General features: G+C 41.7%; 1 protein-coding gene and 1 long non-coding RNA gene across 3 annotated transcripts; one reads left to right on the top strand and one right to left on the bottom strand.

Annotated features, from left to right (window-relative positions):
- Nucleotides 1-6,962: 6,962 nt before the first annotated feature.
- On the bottom strand, nt 6,963-8,921 carry LOC119340870. 2 transcript variants are annotated; one of them, XR_005164729.1, is made up of 5 exons: nt 8,599-8,921; nt 8,314-8,474; nt 7,715-8,020; nt 7,346-7,599; nt 6,963-7,268 (listed from the first exon to the last, which is right to left on the bottom strand). It is a non-coding gene; the product is annotated as an uncharacterized LOC119340870 (long non-coding RNA). The 2 variants fall into 2 exon arrangements; XR_005164730.1 differs by having other exon boundaries at nt 7,369-7,599; nt 7,715-8,474.
- Nucleotides 8,922-12,741: 3,820 nt separating this feature from the next.
- LOC119340170 (UPF0047 protein YjbQ-like) lies at nt 12,742-15,661 on the top strand. Its single transcript, XM_037612073.1, has 7 exons — nt 12,742-13,005; nt 13,133-13,193; nt 13,835-13,929; nt 14,016-14,049; nt 14,325-14,379; nt 14,469-14,511; nt 15,368-15,661. The coding sequence occupies exons 1-7, from the start codon at nt 12,760-12,762 to the stop codon at nt 15,437-15,439; spliced, it is 606 nt and encodes a 201-aa protein (XP_037467970.1). The 5' UTR covers nt 12,742-12,759; the 3' UTR covers nt 15,440-15,661.
- Nucleotides 15,662-18,560: the final 2,899 nt, after the last annotated feature.

The following is an 18,560-nucleotide window of genomic DNA, read 5'->3' as shown; positions in this document are numbered from 1 at the left end:
AAACAACAACATTTTCTAAATAGTTGAGTCCAAACATATTTATCAGGAGTGCAGTTGGGGGAGAAAGTTGCAACAATATGTGATTTTCGTTCATGCTCGTGTATATAATAAACTAGATGGATACCCCGCGCGTTGCTGCAGGAAATCTAGTACACTACTAAATGTTAAACGGCTTGATTTCAAAAATCATTGTCTTTTTTTTTAAGTTGTGAGCAAGGAATTGGTATGCGGTTAAGTACAGACTAAATAGAACATAGGCTATGCAGTTTCTATTCCGGAGATGGGTCACAATTGCCATATAGCATCAAACATCGGTTCCTATATACATGAATACTTAAGATGATTTGATCAACATGAGTATTGGTCAGTGTTGATTGTCGGAGAGGTGAAGATTGGCGTAAATCAGGATTGGAGTTTGCATTCAGTTGTAAGTGGCAAACTACAGATACATCAAGCAAATGGAATTATGTTATAGCAATGGGCCAACTCCTTAAAAATTATTATTGCAAGCATGCACAGACATAAACCAAAAGAAGCTACTAATTATAGCTTGTGAGTTTTTGTTACAAAAATACTACTGTTATATAACCATATTCTTATGACATCGTTAGTTTTTTTTCGAAAAGGGGGGACTTCCCGGCCTCTGCATCAGAACGATGCATACGGCCACCTTTATAAAAAAGCTAATAGGTTCAACAAGGTCTTAAAGTCTGAAACAAAAGATGATACATCGTTAGTGATCACAGATGATATTTTTAGACTACTGCCATCTCACAACTATCAACAGCGATAACCTACAGCTATTTATTTCAGTCTTTCCTTTATGACGAGTCGGACAAAATGTTAAATTTAGTCAACAACTGATAGATAAATAAGAATCTCAATGGGATCCAGCAAAATTCATGGATTTGTCCATACTGTTGACTGGAGCTCTATTGCAGATACATGAATACTAATAATCAAGCAACTAAGGTAGCTGATATATGTATCTCCCCTTTGGTTGAATTCTTGAAAAAATTCAAAGCATATTTTTTTAGCCGAGAGGCAGAGAGACCACTACTATTGAGATCCGAGGTGGTGGCACCAGTTAGATACCCATTGCTCTTTGATGATATGGACTGGAAAGATGTGCGAAACCGACTGCAGACACATGAGTAGAGTCTTTTGCCAAAACCTTGATCTGGTTGACTGCATGTGTTAGTGGTAAGAAGCAGGTGGAGCAAAAAGAAGCCATTTATGACTCCAACTATTGTATATGTATCTATAAATAACAGGGAGTTCAAAATACATCGAAAAGAATGTTAAGGAAATTACCAACTTGCAAAACCTTGAGTTAGGTTCTGTATATGCAATATGACCACACAAGGTAAGTTAGACGGTAAACAACCAAATATATCAAGCAAAGAAAACATAATTAGAATGAACCAAGAAGTAAGCACTTATGGATTCAATTTTAGGATGCCCCCGTTATTTCCTGTAATTTTGTCATGGAAAACATTAGCCTCTTGATACGACTGCGGATAAAGCTAGAATAGACAACGATAGAATACAAATTCTTACCCGTGTTTTTGTTCTGGTTTTGCAAGTTCCATTGTAGCTTCACACTATGCCAGCGGCTCGATCCAGAGTATGATTGGCCTCGCCTCTGAGCAACAGTAGCACCCACGACACAACCATGTCTGCAGCGATGAAGCCACTATAACACCCAACGACGCGGTAGCCGAGGTATACAGATATACAATCCCTAATGGCAAGCCGTCATTTGCTATTATGCTGACATGCGCTCTGCAGAGTGCCCACGTCCCAGGGCGCGAAGTGGCCGGTTGGGTTGTTGTAGGATTGGACCAAAAAGTCAGCTAGCAGCCCTGTGCCGGGCGCAGCCATGAGGGACGCTCGGGATGGTCGGATGGGCACTACGGCGCAGAGGTGGGCATGTACGTGCGCCTTGCATCCTGTAACCTGCATCTCCCATTACAACGACAACGACGTCAGGTTCCTGGTGAGGTTGTGGTAGTACCTGCACGGAGCCGAGCAAGTCCCATTGGTAGGTGGCAGGTCCTGGGCATCGGACGGCGAGGAATGGTTCTACCTGAGAGCGCCGCCGCCTCGCTGAAAACCTGAAAATACGGAGCATCCACCCACGACAGTGTAGGGTTGGAAGTAGCTGGTTCGGAGAAAAGGATGCTAGCAGCCTATATATGCATGGTCGATCGACGATGGTTTTTTAAGGTGAAACTTGCATTTGCCGAGTAATAGGGGGCGATGGAATTCTGCCAGCAATGAATGGAGCGCGTATGCGCGGGCGTTACAACACACCCTCGGGAAGATGAAGCCTAAGCGATTCACTCCGATTGCATGGCTAACGGACACCGGGATATAAACCGCCTACGGGCACGTTAGATAATGGGCTAGCACTAATGGCGAAGGCACCAACCCACTGAACCGGCCGGGCAGCCCACTTGCCAAAATGTTCCCGTACATTGGTGGCACACGAACGGAAAACACTGATTTTTCTGTACCGTGCGGACGGACTGCGTAGGACACAGCAGGGAAACCGTGCGGGCGATAACCTAAAGATAAGTGGTGACATGGCAGCACAAGACGGGGAGAGAAATAGGATTGCGCTGACGTGACATGAAGCCGATGTGGACAGTGTGCATGTTGAGAGAATTAGTAGTAGCGGGGATCAACTTCTTAAAAATGTAAGATGTAAGATTTGCAAATCCACTGCTTGTGTATCATCACTAGAAACACCAGCAAAACAATGGCTCCATAACCCAATATGCATGGAGTTGAGTTGATTATACAGGAAAAAGGGGAAAATAAGCCATATTCATGGATACCATTATTTTCACATCATTTACAAAATACAGAGACCCGCTGGTAGTGCCTAGCTGCACCCTTTTGAACTTGATGCTTTGTGTAGTCTCGAACAATAATCAGTTAACTGATCTGATTTGCTATGCGGAAAAAAAAACTGATCTAGTTTGCATGCTAAATGACCTACATCATCAGTAAAGTTACTAAGCTCCCACGTATTGATGGTCTATGGTGAATCGGGGGCTTGGGGTCACCGGTGGGGCCATTTGTAAGCGTGTTCTTCGCCACAGTTTTCCTCTTACATACGGACTTGATTTGATATTTTTTTTCTGTGCCGCCAGGATTTCCTTCATGCCTGATCCACATTGAGGCGGTATAGGGTAAGGCGGTATTGAAGGAGGGGATTAGAGCTGCCATGTTACTCAATGCATTCTGACTTCTGATCCCAATCGAGCAAACACAGCCACCTACTACACCATACGCCCCATACCAATGTCGGTGGCCCTGCCGGAGACGACGGACAACATCATCCGGCCGAGCCCAGGGCGGCACCACAGCACGCACATGGAGATGCCCACATACTGCCCGGGTCTGCCGAGGATGATGTAGTTGGGGAAGTAGAGTAGCAGACCACGAAGCCCGCCGTGATGCGCCCGTCACCTCGCTAGGGGAGTGTCGGGGTTATGATCCTGACAATGAGTATTAGGGATATGAATAGGGGGCAGAGCCTAGCTACGGCGCAGGTGTAACACTCGTTGGTAAGTTCTCTGCATCCAAGTTTAATACAAATACTAATAAGTTTTCTCCGCTCATGGGTTGTTTTTTTACTACCAGAACACTGCTACAACAAGGAGATGGAAATGGAGAGGATCGAATGTGATCTGGATCCTTCTAGGTCAATCGTCGCCAACAAGGCAACCCTCGCCATCCTGCAGCTCGAGGATCGCCTGGAGAATGATGTAGGCTACATCACCTGGACAAGGGGTGCTTTAGGTCGGATTGATAAGGAGTTGCAGCCTGGTGAGGAGACCTCGATGGGTCTGGAAGCAGTCATGAAGCGGCTGAATGAAGTCCTGCCCTGACTTGGAAGAAATCGGCCGCCCGGAGTGGTGCTGATGTGGCGCTGTCACTCGTCCACATTCATTGCGAGAACGTGAACGAGGAGAAGCTGAAGAACCTCCGAGTGATGAACAAGAAGAACGTCAAGTTTGAGGATTTTATGGAGACCTTTCCTGAAGCCGCTACTCGCATCGCCGACGGGATCGACCTGGAGACTTTCGTTGAGCTAGCCAGGCCTTCGCCTGAGGCCTAAAAAAATTGGTTAAATTTGCACCGGAATACCGGGTGGTTGATGTAATGAAACACTTCGCCAAGCCTCGGGCTCGTTTATCCTTTGCTCGAAAACATTCGGCCGGATCAAATACTTGATACGTGCTCCTTTGGAGAGTTTATCTGCTTTCTATGCTTTTGTTTGACTTAGGCGAAAACTGGTTCGCAGCTAAGCCTCCGAGTGTGGAGCAGATCCTCACTCGGGTTGTTTCCTAACTTAGGCAAAAGCTGGTTCACAGCTAAGCCCCCGAGTGTGGAGCAGATCCTCACTCGAGCTGTTTTTTTAACTTAGGCGAAAGCTAGTTCACAGCTAAGCCCCCGAGTGTGGAGCAGATCCTCACTCGGATTGTTTTTTAACTTAGGCAAAAGCTGGTTCGCAGCTAAGCCCCCGAGTGTGGAGCAGATCCTCATTCGGATTGTTTTTTAACATAGGCGAAAGCTGGTTCGTAGCTAAGCCCCCGAGTGTGGAGCTGATCCTCACTCGGATTGTTTTTTAACTTAGGCGAAAGCTAGTTCGCAGCTAAGCCTCTGAGTGTGGAGCAGATCCTCACTCGGTTTGTTTTTTAACTTAGACCAAAGCTGGTTCGCAGTTAAGCCACCGAGTGTGGAGCAGATCCTAACTCGAATTATTCTTTAACTTAGGCGAAAGATGGTTCGCAGCTAAACTTTCTTCTCTTTTCACCCACTGGAGGGCCTGGGTTGATGGGATGATGGATCGACCGAGCGTGAAGAAGGTTATGGAGCTTATGGATGCGTCGTGAAAAGAGTGGTGTGGTGTGCGCTTTGTGGAGTGGAAGTTGTCTGAGATGTGCCGGTGGAGATGATTTGTCTTGTTTTCAGCAACTCTTTCCATTTTGAATACTAACTAGATCATCGAAGGCGCGCGTTGCCGTGCCCATCTATTTTGGCAATAGGTTGATAAGAATTTCCATGAATATAAGGTGACAAAAGGTAAACATAATTGAAACATAAACTATTGAAAATGATAGAATAGTCTTAGAAAAGTTGGTTCCTTTTGTCTTGAAATGGACATAGTAAGTATAACCAAAAAGAGCAACAATACTTGACAAGGGCCGGCAGGAGGGCTTCGTTTTTAGTTGTTTTTTCAGTCTTGTTAGGGTTTGTGTCCTGCTCAGAAAACGCACCGTTGGTAGGCGTGTGGAGAGGTGTGTCTCTGGCAGATCTATCTTTGATGGATTTGCTCGGATCTCGTTGTTGTTCTTCTACGTTCTTGTGTCTTCGATTTGGATCCTTCTTATCTACGTTGATCTACGTTATTCTTTATCGGCGGCGGTTGTTGTTCTGGGGTGATGGTCCTATGGGGCCTTAGCACGACGACTTCCCGGCTGTCTACTACAGTGAGTTGTGCCCAACTCCGAGGATGGAGGGACGATGACGGCGGCGCGCCTTTCGCTCGGTTCAGTGTTTTTAGTTGTCGCTAGGTGGTCTACGAATCTGGATGTAATTTTTATTTCTGGTGTTCGTTGTACTGCCATGATTGAAGATGAATATATTGAAAGTTTCTTGCAAAAAAAAAAAACAGCAATACTAAGCTGGACATGTTATATACATTTTAGATTCATGTATACAATATATGTATGGCCACTTCTATCTTATGGCTACTTTTGAATGAAAATGTTTTTTATGTAATAGCCTCTTGCTTCAACTTATACTCTTCACTGGACTACTACCAGTATACTCTAAAACACATCTATAAATTAATAGCCTTGAAGAAGGAGCAACGGCTAACCTTCACTTAATGGAGTAACCGCATTAACCTAAAGGAAACCACAAGAGTTAAATAATTTCAGGAAATGGTGAAACATCAATGCACAGATTAACTCGGCTGAAGCCACTTGATGGAAGCTATGCTTTTTGTAAGTGATGCAGTACACACTTCATAACATGTCAAATAACTGTTGAATCTAACATTCAAACTTGAATTGCTTTGTAAGAAGAAAATAATGCACGTATGCATCTCTGATGAATGATCATCATAATAATTTCCACACTGAAAGAAAACCACACACCTTAAAAAAAACACATGTGCTTATTCTTGTATCAGAAAATCAAAGGTTTATATAAATGATTCGCCTTTGGTTGCTGATGTGATCTTGGATCCACTCGTGTATTTTCCTATTTCTTGCCAATTGTATCAGTCCCTACGGAGATGTGTACAGTGTATCCGATATAAATCATTTGTACCAAAAGACAAATCATTTGAACCAAATCAACGGATGTCTTTCTTCTTTGCAGTTTCAGGTTCATGTTGGTGGCCAGGTTGGCTGGTGGTGGCCATGTCATATGGGTTGGCTTGTATCGGTTTTAGCCCGGTTTTCCGTCAATTAACCGGGCAATTCTCTTCTTCTTAATCAATGAAAATGGCAAGTCTTTTGCCTCGCTTCAAAAAAAAGATAAATAACTTATTAAGTAGAGTGCACACCTTACATGGAATTAAAATGCAAGAAGGTGCATAGATAAAATATCCAATATGCGCAGGAGTTCATGCAATGTTTTAGAGGTAAATCTTAACTGGAATGAGAATAAATAAGCATTGCTTGACATTTTGGCAGATCAAAACCTATATTATCTTCCTTTCACTCCTACTTCCACTCCTACTTCGATTGGTATGTAGTTCAATGCCTACAAAGCTACAGGCTATTGTACTTCCGTAGATATTCACAAGCACTTGAAAATTAAGAAAACATGCATGTGATGTGAGCGTACACATGTAGTAGTTTCTCAAGAGCACTCTTTTTGTAAGAAAGCTTCTAAATAACCTATGGTTTTTAAAATTGCCAATAAGAGGTAGACATGATATTTACTTAAGAGGTTCAATATAGCCTCAACAATTGATCGATCATTGGACCGAATGTAGAATTACTAACTCAAAAGTACAGTTTATAGGTAATGTATTAACTGCAGTACCCATGTGTCACCTACATAAGCTGAAGGTAAGTTTTACTATGCAAGATAGAAGTAAATCCGAAAGAACTCCCAGTCAGTACCATCACCAAAATATAGAAATTTTACAACTTAACAGTAACTGATGATCTCCCATCCCAAGAAGATGTCCTCATGAAGCTTTATACCTCGTTGTAAACCCTCTTTGACCTGACCTGTACAGAAACAAAAGAAAAATTAGAGGAAGATGAATGGGGATTGAGATGGAGTTGGTTAGCATAAACAGATATACCTAGAATAAACTCAGTTTCACACCTTCAGGTTTTCCCTTGCCTCCCTTGCCATTGATCTCCTCACTACCATACCATTACCGGTGTCCTTGTGATGCTGCAATAAGTCCTCCCTTCTCCTTGAGAGGACTGCCGGCATCCGATTCTCTCTCAATGAATCCTCTCCCATTGAATGCTCTTTCTTGTCATCTCACGGAACACCAATTAAACCACCTCTGTTTCGAGAATTATATTCCCAGATTTAATCCTTCGAACCCTATAATAAGCATGGTCAACAATTCACCCTGATCCATGGAAGATCTGTGGTACCTAACCCCTTAACTTTGTTGAATTGTTTTAAAGGAGTAGCAGGGAGAAAGGGGAGATCGAACCTTGAAATCGTCGAATCCATCGATGATTAGTTGAAGCCTCAGCACGTCTTCATGCCGGACGACATCCCTATCAGCGGCAAGGTGCTCTGGAAGGCGCCTCCGTGCTAAAATTTGGCTAGGAGATTCCTTCCAGCACCACCATGAACGACCCAGTCCAATCGAACACGGGATGAGCTCGGCACACTGTACGTCTTCGTCGCCTCGCCATCATCTATGAGTGAGTGCACCGTCGCCATGACCAATCGACCCATCCCCTCTTTCTCACGCACCGACCGTCCGCATCGGCCTCTCATCGATTGCTACCCTCTAGCCCTCGAGCGTGTATTAATGAGATTATGTCAAAATAGGGAAATTTCAGGGAGATTGTTTCATCTAAAATAAAGCTACAAACATATTTTCCCCTAATGTTAGTGCACCAAGTTTTGATCATCTCCTTTCTGTACATTGGAGGGCAATTATCTTTACTAACTTGTTGCAAAAAAAATCATTGAATACATTTTCCAGGCTTTAACACAAATGCCATGTCAAATACCCACAAAAACTAAAAAAGAAAATATGATGATTGAAGAGCTAGCTATAAAACGGTAAGAAGCCAGTACCTTCTTCAGGTTAGATCACTCCCTGTCAACTCAAATCCAGCATAGAAGTCCACCAATTAATCCATGACGGTGACAATATGGAAGAAATCATTCCATAGTCAGTTTGACTTAGATAGGTTTCCTCTAACTTCGAAAAATCTTACCATCCAGTTCACCATAACCTACAGATGACTCACGGCCATAAGAAATTACATGAGATATGAAAACATCTTAAATCCAGAGATTCATATGTATACATCTTGAGCCCTATTTAAAAACGTCCATGGAAGAGAGATTAAGAAATACTATTATGGCTTCAGGAGGAAGTGGAGCGTAAAGGCGGATGCCATCTCTCCTGCAGCCACCCTCTCTCTCTCTCGTAGCGATGCCCAGATGCTCTTCACCCCTTGCGTCTGCGACTACGACCTGCAACCGAAGAACCAGAGACCAAAATCAGGGGCAAATTAGGAAGTTCATGCCATTAATCAACTTGTAAGTTAGATGAATATGACGAGGGGAGAGTAGGGGTTCCGGATCCAGTAACCAGCATCCATCCATCGCTGTAAGAAAGAGGTGGAAGGAAAGGAAGGGTAATGGCGGCTGCGGCGATGGATGAAGGGGGCGGCAGGTCGCACCGTCGCAGGAAAGAGGTGAGGCCGGGGAGGGGAGAAGGCGCTGCCAGAGAGAGGGGCTGGACGGGATTGCTAGGCCTCGCAAGCCCACTGCTGGTATGGGCTGGCGGCTGGCGGATGGCCCAATACACCAGAGGCCTTCGTTTCTGCCTCTGGAGCAGCAGCCCACAGGACAGCTGGGCCAGATTTCACAGAGTACGGGACAGGTCACTATCCAGACGAGATCTGACGGCCAGAAACGCCCAGATCATGAAAACGGATGGCCAAAAACGCAAACCGCTGTGAGGGCAATAAGAGGGATAAAGTTATACCTCCCCTCAATCTCCTTGAATTCTTTTTGAGAGAAGCTTAAGAGCAAAGCTAATAGAAGAGCCGGCTGCCGGGTCTATAGCACTGCCAGGTCAGCTATATAACCTGCTTAGGCTGGTCATAGTGGGAAGTAATTTAGACTAATAACATGCGGAGGGGAATTTTTGGTCTATGAGGACATATGCACCCTATATGGGAAAAACAATTAGTAATTCAACGAAAATTCAAAAATTCCTGAAAATATTTTTGAAATAAACTTGACCTTCTATTCTACTCGTGAGAAACAAAATCCAGAAAAAAAATATCCCTTTGACTTCTTTTTAAAAAGACAAATTTTTGGCTAAAATAGTGTGAATAGTGACCTATAATAGCAAATAAATTTTGTCTTTTTTGCTATGAGGTCAACTTTTATTTTTTTTCATCGAGATTTATATACTAGTGCAAAAGTAAGTCAAGTATTTTGTCAAAATAGTTCTTACCTATTTTGACTTTTTATTAAAATATTAAAAAGAAAATTCCCATATAGGGTGCATATACAATCAAGAAGCAAAGTGTATCTTCCAGTAACATGCATATGTTACTAGTCTATGTTACTACCTTTATAGTGCATAGTATCATAGATTAGGCTGGTCAGACTAGCCACAATGATGAGTAACATACACTAGTAACATACACATATCCCTAGGCTATGTTACTACCTAAGTGGTAACATGCAAACCTTCATTTATTAGGTTATAGACTCATATTGCATTGGGACATGTGATGTTACAGTAACTAGCTAAGTTACTGTAACTACCTCTCTCCTCATTAACTCATTGCTACATAAGCAAATTTGCTGAGTTGGACTCGATGTTACTGCTGAAGTTACTCCCACTATGGCTAGTCTCATAGTGTGGGAGTAACATAGGTAGTAACATACATGCCACATAAGCAAAGAAGATGATGTGTCAAGTAATTAATGAGGAGAGAGGCAAATAGAGTAACATAATATGTTACCATCACATAGCGCTTTCCAATGCAAAATGAGTCTACAAAGCAATAAATGAAGATCTATATGTTATCACACTTATGTTACTACCCACTATGAAGGTAGTAACATAGACTAGTAACATGTGCATGTTACTACTCTAAGCTACTCCCCACTATGACTAGCCCTATAGGTGGTCTCATTTATTGCCATGCATGACCCATAGTAGCATCATATTTATTATGTTACGGTATCTATCTATGTTACTATAATCATCTCTCTCTTTTTTAATTGCCCGCCACATAAGCATGTTTGCGAGTCTTAAGTGTATGATACTACTTATACTACCCCACTATGGCCAGCCTTATATAATATAAACTGGCTGTAGATTAGCTATAGTATTTAATGCTTGCATCAAGAAAGATGCAGAGAAAGGCATACTGATTGGCCGGTGCTTGCCTTTAGTCATTGTGTGGGCTGCATGTTGGCTCGATTCCATCGGAGCTTGTGCTATCGCTAGCGATTGACGAAGCGCAGGCGCCCTTTTCACTCCTACTTTCTTTCTGCTCCAGTTAAGGTTTTGCTGATGTGGAACATCTTATAGCCAGCTGACTAGGACCTATTATACTTGCTCTAACCGAACAAGAGGGTTTCAATCAGGCATCAAAGTATACCCAATTTGCATGGAAAGATCTTAATTATTTACACCCAACTTTGTAATATCGGCCATCTCACCACATGCCTCGAAATGCCATTTCAGCTCTCTAAGAGCATCTCTAACCAAACTCTCAAATTCCATTTAACTTCCCAAATTGGCATATTTTGAGGATTTAATCAAACATAACCGAATACTTAACCCTATAATGTCTAATTTTTTTGAGGATTTAAGTCTCAAGATATTTCTATTTGGATCAAATTACCCTAGGTCTTCCTCATTGCCACCCAGTTCCCCCAAAAGTTGTCAGAATCTGGACTGAAATCACTGTCGCCCAAAACTGTCGCCGCTTTGATTCGCCACCGGCGTCGCTCGAATCACCACCACCGCTCGATCCGCCGCTATCATCACCCGTTTTCGTCATGGTGAGGTTGTTCACCACCCATCGCTATGCCTACTCATGCCAACACCTCCCACTGGTCGTCGTGAGGGATGCCGGCGACGCAATGAAGGAGGCGGAGGAGGAACAGACCCACTCCGGCGTCAAATCATCGAAGGAGAAGGATAAAGGGGAAGAGGAGGAAGATGAGGGGAATCAATCCTACACCAGCACAAAGGTGCACAACACGATGTCCTGGTGCCCCTCCAACCTTGGGAGGGGGACGAGCACCAAGCCACCGAGGTGCAGCTCGCCTCATGCACATCGACGCCCTTCTCACTGACCTGCGGGCGGTGGTGGAGGACCGCACCACCGAAGCGCGGCTTGCTGCCGAGCGTCGGGCATCACTACTGCCACCGATTGTCGTGAATCTTAACACAGACTACAAGCGGGTGCCGAAGATGCCCAGGGATGCCCACAATAGCGATGCATCAGGCTCCGATAGGTCGACAATGATAAAACTCGGCTATAACTCTGATTAGTGTTGTTTTAGCGTAAACGTAGCTCATTTTAACTTTAATTTAGCTCTAAAGTAAATTTATCTACTTTAATTATGAACCGTGATGTTGTGTTATGAATACTATATAATTATGCACCATGTGGTCTTAGTATACTTTCAACTTTGAGTTTTGAATGAGGTGTTTGTGCACAATCTGGATTTGAGGAGCTAAATTTGAGAGTTCGGCTAGCTTCACACATTTTTAACTCCTCATATTTGAGGAGTTAAGGTTTGCAGAGAAAATTGAAAGGAAATTTTTTGCGAGTTCATTAGAGATATGCTAATCCTAGCCATTTTAAACTTAATTGTGTTCGTGAGCATGATTTTTTATGTGTCCATCATTAGAATTAGATCGGTGAATTATCTCCGTGAGGTGGTAGTCGAGTTGTGCCGCCATGAGGAATTAGGCACTATCGAAAGTAATGCTTTTTGCTGCGCCTTTTTGTCATTTTTTTCTCGTACGGCTTTTATATTCAAGGTATTTTTCGGTTCTCGGAGAAGTTTTCTAGACATAGGCACATATTATACTCCCTCCATCCTATAATATGACATGCTATAATAGAAAAGAGAAAAAGGAAAATATTCATTTGACATTTAGAAACAGGCTGGCTGGTTTACTCAGCAAAAGAAATGAGATAACGATTGATAAAAATACATCATGATGATACAAAAATAGACGCATTTTTCGCGCACGATCACCGCAAATATCTTTTTCCACTGGACATTGCAAAACAGATTATTTTTTTAGTGGGCAAAATAGATTTTACAGTGGATGCTTTTCATGAAAGAAATAGGAACAAATTCACCCAGCAATAAAATTCAGACCCACACAAACCAAAGGACAAGAAAAGAAAAGAAAAACAACCGCTGCGCTGCAGGCCACCACACGCTCTCTCGCGCCACTCCCCGCCTCCCGATTCCCCGGCCGCCGCCGCCGCCCGCCGCCGCCCGCCGCCGAGTCCGACCATGCACGCGGCAGCGACCGCCCCGGCGCTGGCGCCGCCCATCCTCCTCCCCCTCCGCCTACCCACCGGCGCCGGCTCCTCCGCCCGGCCGCGCCGCGCCGCGCGGGCCGCCGTCCGGTGCGAGCTCGCCGCCGCCTCCTCCGCGGCGCCCGCGGCCGCTCCCGGATCCGTGGCCGCCCCCCGCTGGGCCCAGAGGACGGTCGTCATCCCGCCGCAGCGCCGCGGCTGCCACATCATCACCCACAAGGTGCGCCCTCCCCTCCCCTCCTAGCTCCTACAGGTTTGCCACTGTCATGCCTCTGTATCTTTGGTATCAGTACTGTTTGGTATGGTAGTAAATTGGTGATGGTGATGGCTTGTTGGCTGTTTTGCAGATCATGCACGCGATCAGGAGCGACCTCTCCGAGTTCAAGTGCGGCCTGGCGCATCTCTTCTGTAAGTGATGCAGTTTTATGTTTTCTTTGTAGGCAATCAGGGAGGAGCAATTTTGTGTTGTTTCTTAAAATTATCAGTAAGTTTTATGGCGCTGCTCACTCAGTGCCAGAGCCATCCGGCTGGGTAAATGTTGTCTTGCATTGGAAGCTCTGTTCTGAAAGCATGTTTATCATGGAAACTAACTTCACCAAGCAGATTTCAAAGCATTTAAGGATGAGTAAATTATCTCGGAACTACGTAGAAGAATTGCTCTAACTAGAATTGGGAAATCATCACATTTGGGTTTACAAGTGGACCTAGACCACATGTTAGAGTGTAGTGACACATGGAGCAATTTGCGACTGTGTGGAGCAATTTGTCTGCTGTAAGGGTTCTTGGCTGTGCGTAGGTCAAATTAGGAGCTAGATATTGAAGGTTTCAAGTGGTTCCTGAACTGCAGGAATGAAAAAAAAACGGAGTGCACAAATGTACAGTTAATCGACAGCAGAACTTGAAATTCCTGATGTTAGAATGTATCCGCAGAACTTATGGTGCCATTGGTTTAGTTTTGAGTGAAGTGAGTGTATCTGATGATGGTATGTTATCAGAATGCAGTTTCCATTGTTTTTCAAAATAGTGAAAGGTTTATATATGCTCTGCAGTGCACCACACGAGCGCTTCACTCACTCTTAATGAGAACTACGACCCCGATGTCCAAACTGACACTGAAACATTCCTTAGTCGAATTGTCCCAGAGGTGAACAATGTGATCTTTCCTTTTTTTTTTCTGTTCAAGGATATCTCATTAGATTGGTCTCCTAATCTCTGTCTTATTGTAATTAGGGTCCATCTGCTCCATGGAGGCATACCATTGAAGGTTACGGTCTGGACCCTGATATGGCTGGCCGTTGCTCTTACTTGTTACAGTGTTCTGATTTAAATTATATCGTCATGTATACTGCTGCACCTTCAGCAATGCTCCATTAGTTCTCTAAGAATGACGTCTAGTCTTTGCTTTCCATTCTGTATTTTCAAATTATTCAGATCATGCAAATGAATTACAAGACTGCCTGAGCTGTTTCTTGACTTGATAAGCAGAAACCATAATTTACATGCTTAAATCACCCACTAATACTCAGATTCTGATTGCAGGATCTGATGACATGCCAGCACATATCAAATCATCAATGTTTGGCTGTGCCTTGACGTATGCCCGCCCTCCCTAATGTTTCTCCTTTACAAAATATGAGTGACTTCGTCCAAAACAAATTAGTGACATTTTTCCTTTGTCTTCAGAATTCCTATCACTGACGGGCGTCTCAACATGGGAACGTGGCAGGTGCGTAAAGACATTTTACTCATAAAAAGGGGCCATCTTTTGGTACACGATTAGTAATACTGTAGTATAATCATCTTAGATGCATCTATTCTCAGTATTTAAGGTTCCATTTTCTTGATAGGCTCGACTGAACATACAGTAGAATATTTAGTTTTTAGATAAATGATATACTTGTAACAGAACTATAGTTAGTGGTCTATTCAGCGCATAAGAACAGTATTCATCTATGCCGTATATGAGTTTAAACTTGACTCTTAAGTCTGTGCAGCATGTTTTATTTGGGTGTCAACCACCCAAGACATAATGTCAGTATTAGCAGCAACCAAATGTTATTCAGGCATCTGCATTCTAAATTTTATCGTCTGAGTCGAACACCTGAACCTGAGTTGTACTATGTCACCTGAACCCGAGTAACATTTGTCATGACTTTTGCCAAATCGTGTACCTGAATCCAATTTTGTTACTAACACCTGGGTCTGTTTAGCGCATACATCTATGCCATATACAAGTTTGCAGTTCACTCTTAAGTATGTGCATCATGTTTCTTTTGGGTGTCAACGAGCCAAGACATACTATCAATATTAGCAGCAACCAAATGTTATTCAGGAATCTGCGTTCTTAATTTTATGATAGAGTCTAACACCTGAACCCAAGTCGTACTATGACACCTATGTCCATATCCGAGTGACATTTGCCATGATTTTATTTTACCAAATCAGGTATCTGATCCAATTCTTTTTCCAGCACCCGCCTCTCATGTGGGAAGTTGGGGTAACACCCTGCTAGTACTCTGGGCCCAACCTCGGCTTTATATTTGATACCTAATCTTGATCATTCTATTTTTTTTTATTTCCAGGGTATATGGCTCTGTGAACATCGTGATTACGCCACTCCTCGCGCAATTGTGATTACACTCAGTGGGATATGAATGGTCGATGCTAGGAGCTGCAAATACAGTGTTGTGATTCTGATGTGCACTGAAATTGGAACTTTGCTCCAACTGTTATATGAGCTGCCCCGAGATATCTTATTTGTAGTCTTGTTTGTGTAGTTTTGTATAAGGGGAATAAATAGTACTCCCTCTGTAAACTAATATAAGAGTGTTTAGAACACTAAATGAAAACTTTGTGGAAACCATATTTTAAAGTTTTGAAAAAATCTGAAAAAAATATGGGATGTTAAGAGGGTGATGTTTTATTGCCACGCAAAATTTCAAGTTGAAACACATTATGAGATGTGAGCTATAAAAAAGACAAATTCAGCCTTGAATAATGACATTACTGTTTGACACTATTCAACGCTGATTTTGTTTTTTTCATAGCTCACATCTCATAATGTGTTTCAACTTGAAATTTTGTGTGGCAATAAAACATCATCCTCTTAACATCCCGTATTTTTTTCAGATTTTTTTAAAACTTCAAAACATATTCTCGTGGTTTTCACCGGTTTCCACTGAATGTTAGTTTCCGTATGATATTCTCCCCTACTCTAAAATGCGTGGTAGGTGACAAACATTTTTTGTTCTTCTGGAAACTACGTGTGAAACTAACGAAACAAAATCTTTACCTATATTTAATATGAGAACAAGCTATTTTTATGTGACAAAACCGACCAAGCTCAGTTGGACACCGCCTGAGGATGAGACGTTGCAAAGTCGATTCCTTAGAGCCGCAAAATATTTTTGCCTCCCTTAGCGAGGATCAATTGGCTGAATGCAGAGCAGGCCCAGTAGGGGAGTGTGGCTGAGGCCTAATACAACCTGAGCGACAGAGCAATTACTTTTGCTTTTTCATGTTTGAGTGTTGCTAGCCACTTGAACAAACGAGTCCCTCTAACCAATGGTCAGCTCGAATAATTAAGAGCATTATTAATAAGCTGCGTGAATATTTAAGAACTAAACACAGTGGCAGATAAAAAAAAGGGAAAATTTCGACCATTGAGCATTTTTCTGATATGTGCTGGAAAAAAATTCGAATACACATTGAATTTTTTTGATATACGTTGATTTTTTATAAAACATAGATTGAACTTTTTTTATACTCTAAAAAATTTCTAAATAAACATTTAACATTTTTGTGATACATGCTCAACATTTTGTAAGTAGACAATGAACATTTATTTAAATACGTTGGACAATTTATTAATATATGGTGAAGTGTACAATGAAATTTTGTAATACACGATGAGAACTTTTATAATGCATGGTGAACTTTTTCATAATATACGGTGAACATTTTCTCAATATATGATGCACATTTTTTAATACATAGTGAACTTTTTATATAAAACGAAAAAAAAGAGAAAACATAAAAGAAAATAAGAGAAAAAGGAGAAAAAATAAGGGAAAAGGGAACTAAAAAAACAGAACAAACCCACCTAAAAACGTACAAAACATTAAGAAAACCGGAAGGAAATCCACAGAAGAAAAACAAAAAAATCCGCAGGGAGCGAAGAAGCAGCGAACAAAGAGCATGCGAATCCCGTATGGTAGCCGGTCCAAGCAGAGGCTCGCCTCAGCGAATGCACGACCTTTTGACGATAGCTAGCGTCAAATAGAATCTGCCGACCAATCGTGTGGCCATGCACGGGAGCTAAAGGGAGCGGAACCAGGATCCAAAACCTGGGTCTCCTAGTCCTACATGAAAGGAATGGATGCTAGCCACAGAGTTACCATCAGATTCGTGGCAAACACTGGAGTGCGTCCTACTTGAGGGTAAAACAACCGATTTATCCTTTGTTTTTTTCAGTTTATTTCTTTTTTTCGTTTTTACCGGTTTTTCTTACTTTCTTTCTCTGTTTCCACTTTTTACTTTTCCTTCTTTTTCTTCAGTTTTCTTAAATTCTTCTCCGTTTTTCTTTATTTATTTTATTTTATATAATTTTTATTCTTTATATTTTAATTTCGTTTGTTTCCTTCACATTTTTCATTGGGTTTCTTTGTTTTCCCTCGGGTTTCACTAGCTTTATGCAAAATATTTTCTACTTTTTTTAATACATGGTCACCATTTTATCTATACACATATAACATTTTGCAAATACAATATTAACATTTTGTAATACATGGTTACCATTGTTCCTGTATACATTTAACATTTTTTCCAAATGTTTGTTAATGTTTTAGTAAGTATAAGATTAACATTTTTTAATATATGGAAAACATTTTTCTATATACATTTAGTAATTTTATGCTTTATCGAAATTTTTCAAATGCAAGACTAATATTTTTTGAATGCATGGTCAACATTTTTTCAACACGCATTTAACATTTTCAAATGGTTGATTAACGTTTTCTATATATTTGTTTAACACATTTTTTCAAATACTTGGTTATCATTTTATTTATATACATGATCACGTTTTTCACACACATTATATTTTTTTGTATACTTTGTCGTATACATGATCAACATTTTTATATACACATTTAACATTTTCAAATGCATGATTAATATTTTTCAAAACATTATGTAGAGTACATTTTTTTTGTAATATATATGTTTAGAATTTTCGTAAGTGTAAAAAAAGTTTAAAAAAGAATTGAAAAAATAAAAAAACGAGGCTGTTGCTTCCAGCGCAGCTGGGCCGGCTCATCCAGTGTTGCCCTTATGCAAGGGTTCCCTAGGTCTCTCACAGCAAGCGTGACATTGGGACCCCGTGCACATGGGAAAATCCTATTTGCCGCTCGCTGCGTCAAACTATCGGCGCTTCGCACAGGCGAGCGACCGAGCAGCGACGCAACGGGCCGGCCCGTTTAACCGTTCCAACGCTCCTGGTTCCCAGCTTGTTTTTTCTGGTATTTGTCAAAAAAAATCTGGTTTTTTATGGTTTTGGGAAACTTCTAGAACGTTCCTTGAATTGGTTTTTTCTTTATTCTGTTTTTTCTATTTTCTTTTCTTTTTCTCTCATTTTCCTTTTTCTGTTTTTTTCTTTGTTTCTATTTTCATAATGTTCACGGTTTAACGAAAAATGTTCATAATTTTATAATTTTGTTCATGAATTTGAAATTTCTTCGTGTTCCAAAATTTGTTCACAATTCATGGTCAACATTT

The sequence above is a fragment of the Triticum dicoccoides genome, chromosome 7B (genome assembly GCF_002162155.2).
Source record: "Triticum dicoccoides isolate Atlit2015 ecotype Zavitan chromosome 7B, WEW_v2.0, whole genome shotgun sequence".
NCBI lineage: Eukaryota > Viridiplantae > Streptophyta > Magnoliopsida > Poales > Poaceae > Triticum > Triticum dicoccoides.
This window is presented reverse-complemented; position numbering and strand designations above follow the sequence as displayed.

Excerpts from the sequence above, each read along its gene's own strand:
- LOC119340170 (XM_037612073.1), top strand. The coding sequence starts at position 12,760 with ATGCACGCGGCAGCGACCGCCCCGGCGCTGGCGCCGCCCATCCTCCTC. Across the intron at positions 13,006-13,132 it reads GCCACATCATCACCCACAAG|ATCATGCACGCGATCAGGAG; the intron begins GTGCGCCCTCCC and ends GCTGTTTTGCAG. Across the intron at positions 14,380-14,468 it reads ATGTTTGGCTGTGCCTTGAC|AATTCCTATCACTGACGGGC; the intron begins GTATGCCCGCCC and ends CTTTGTCTTCAG.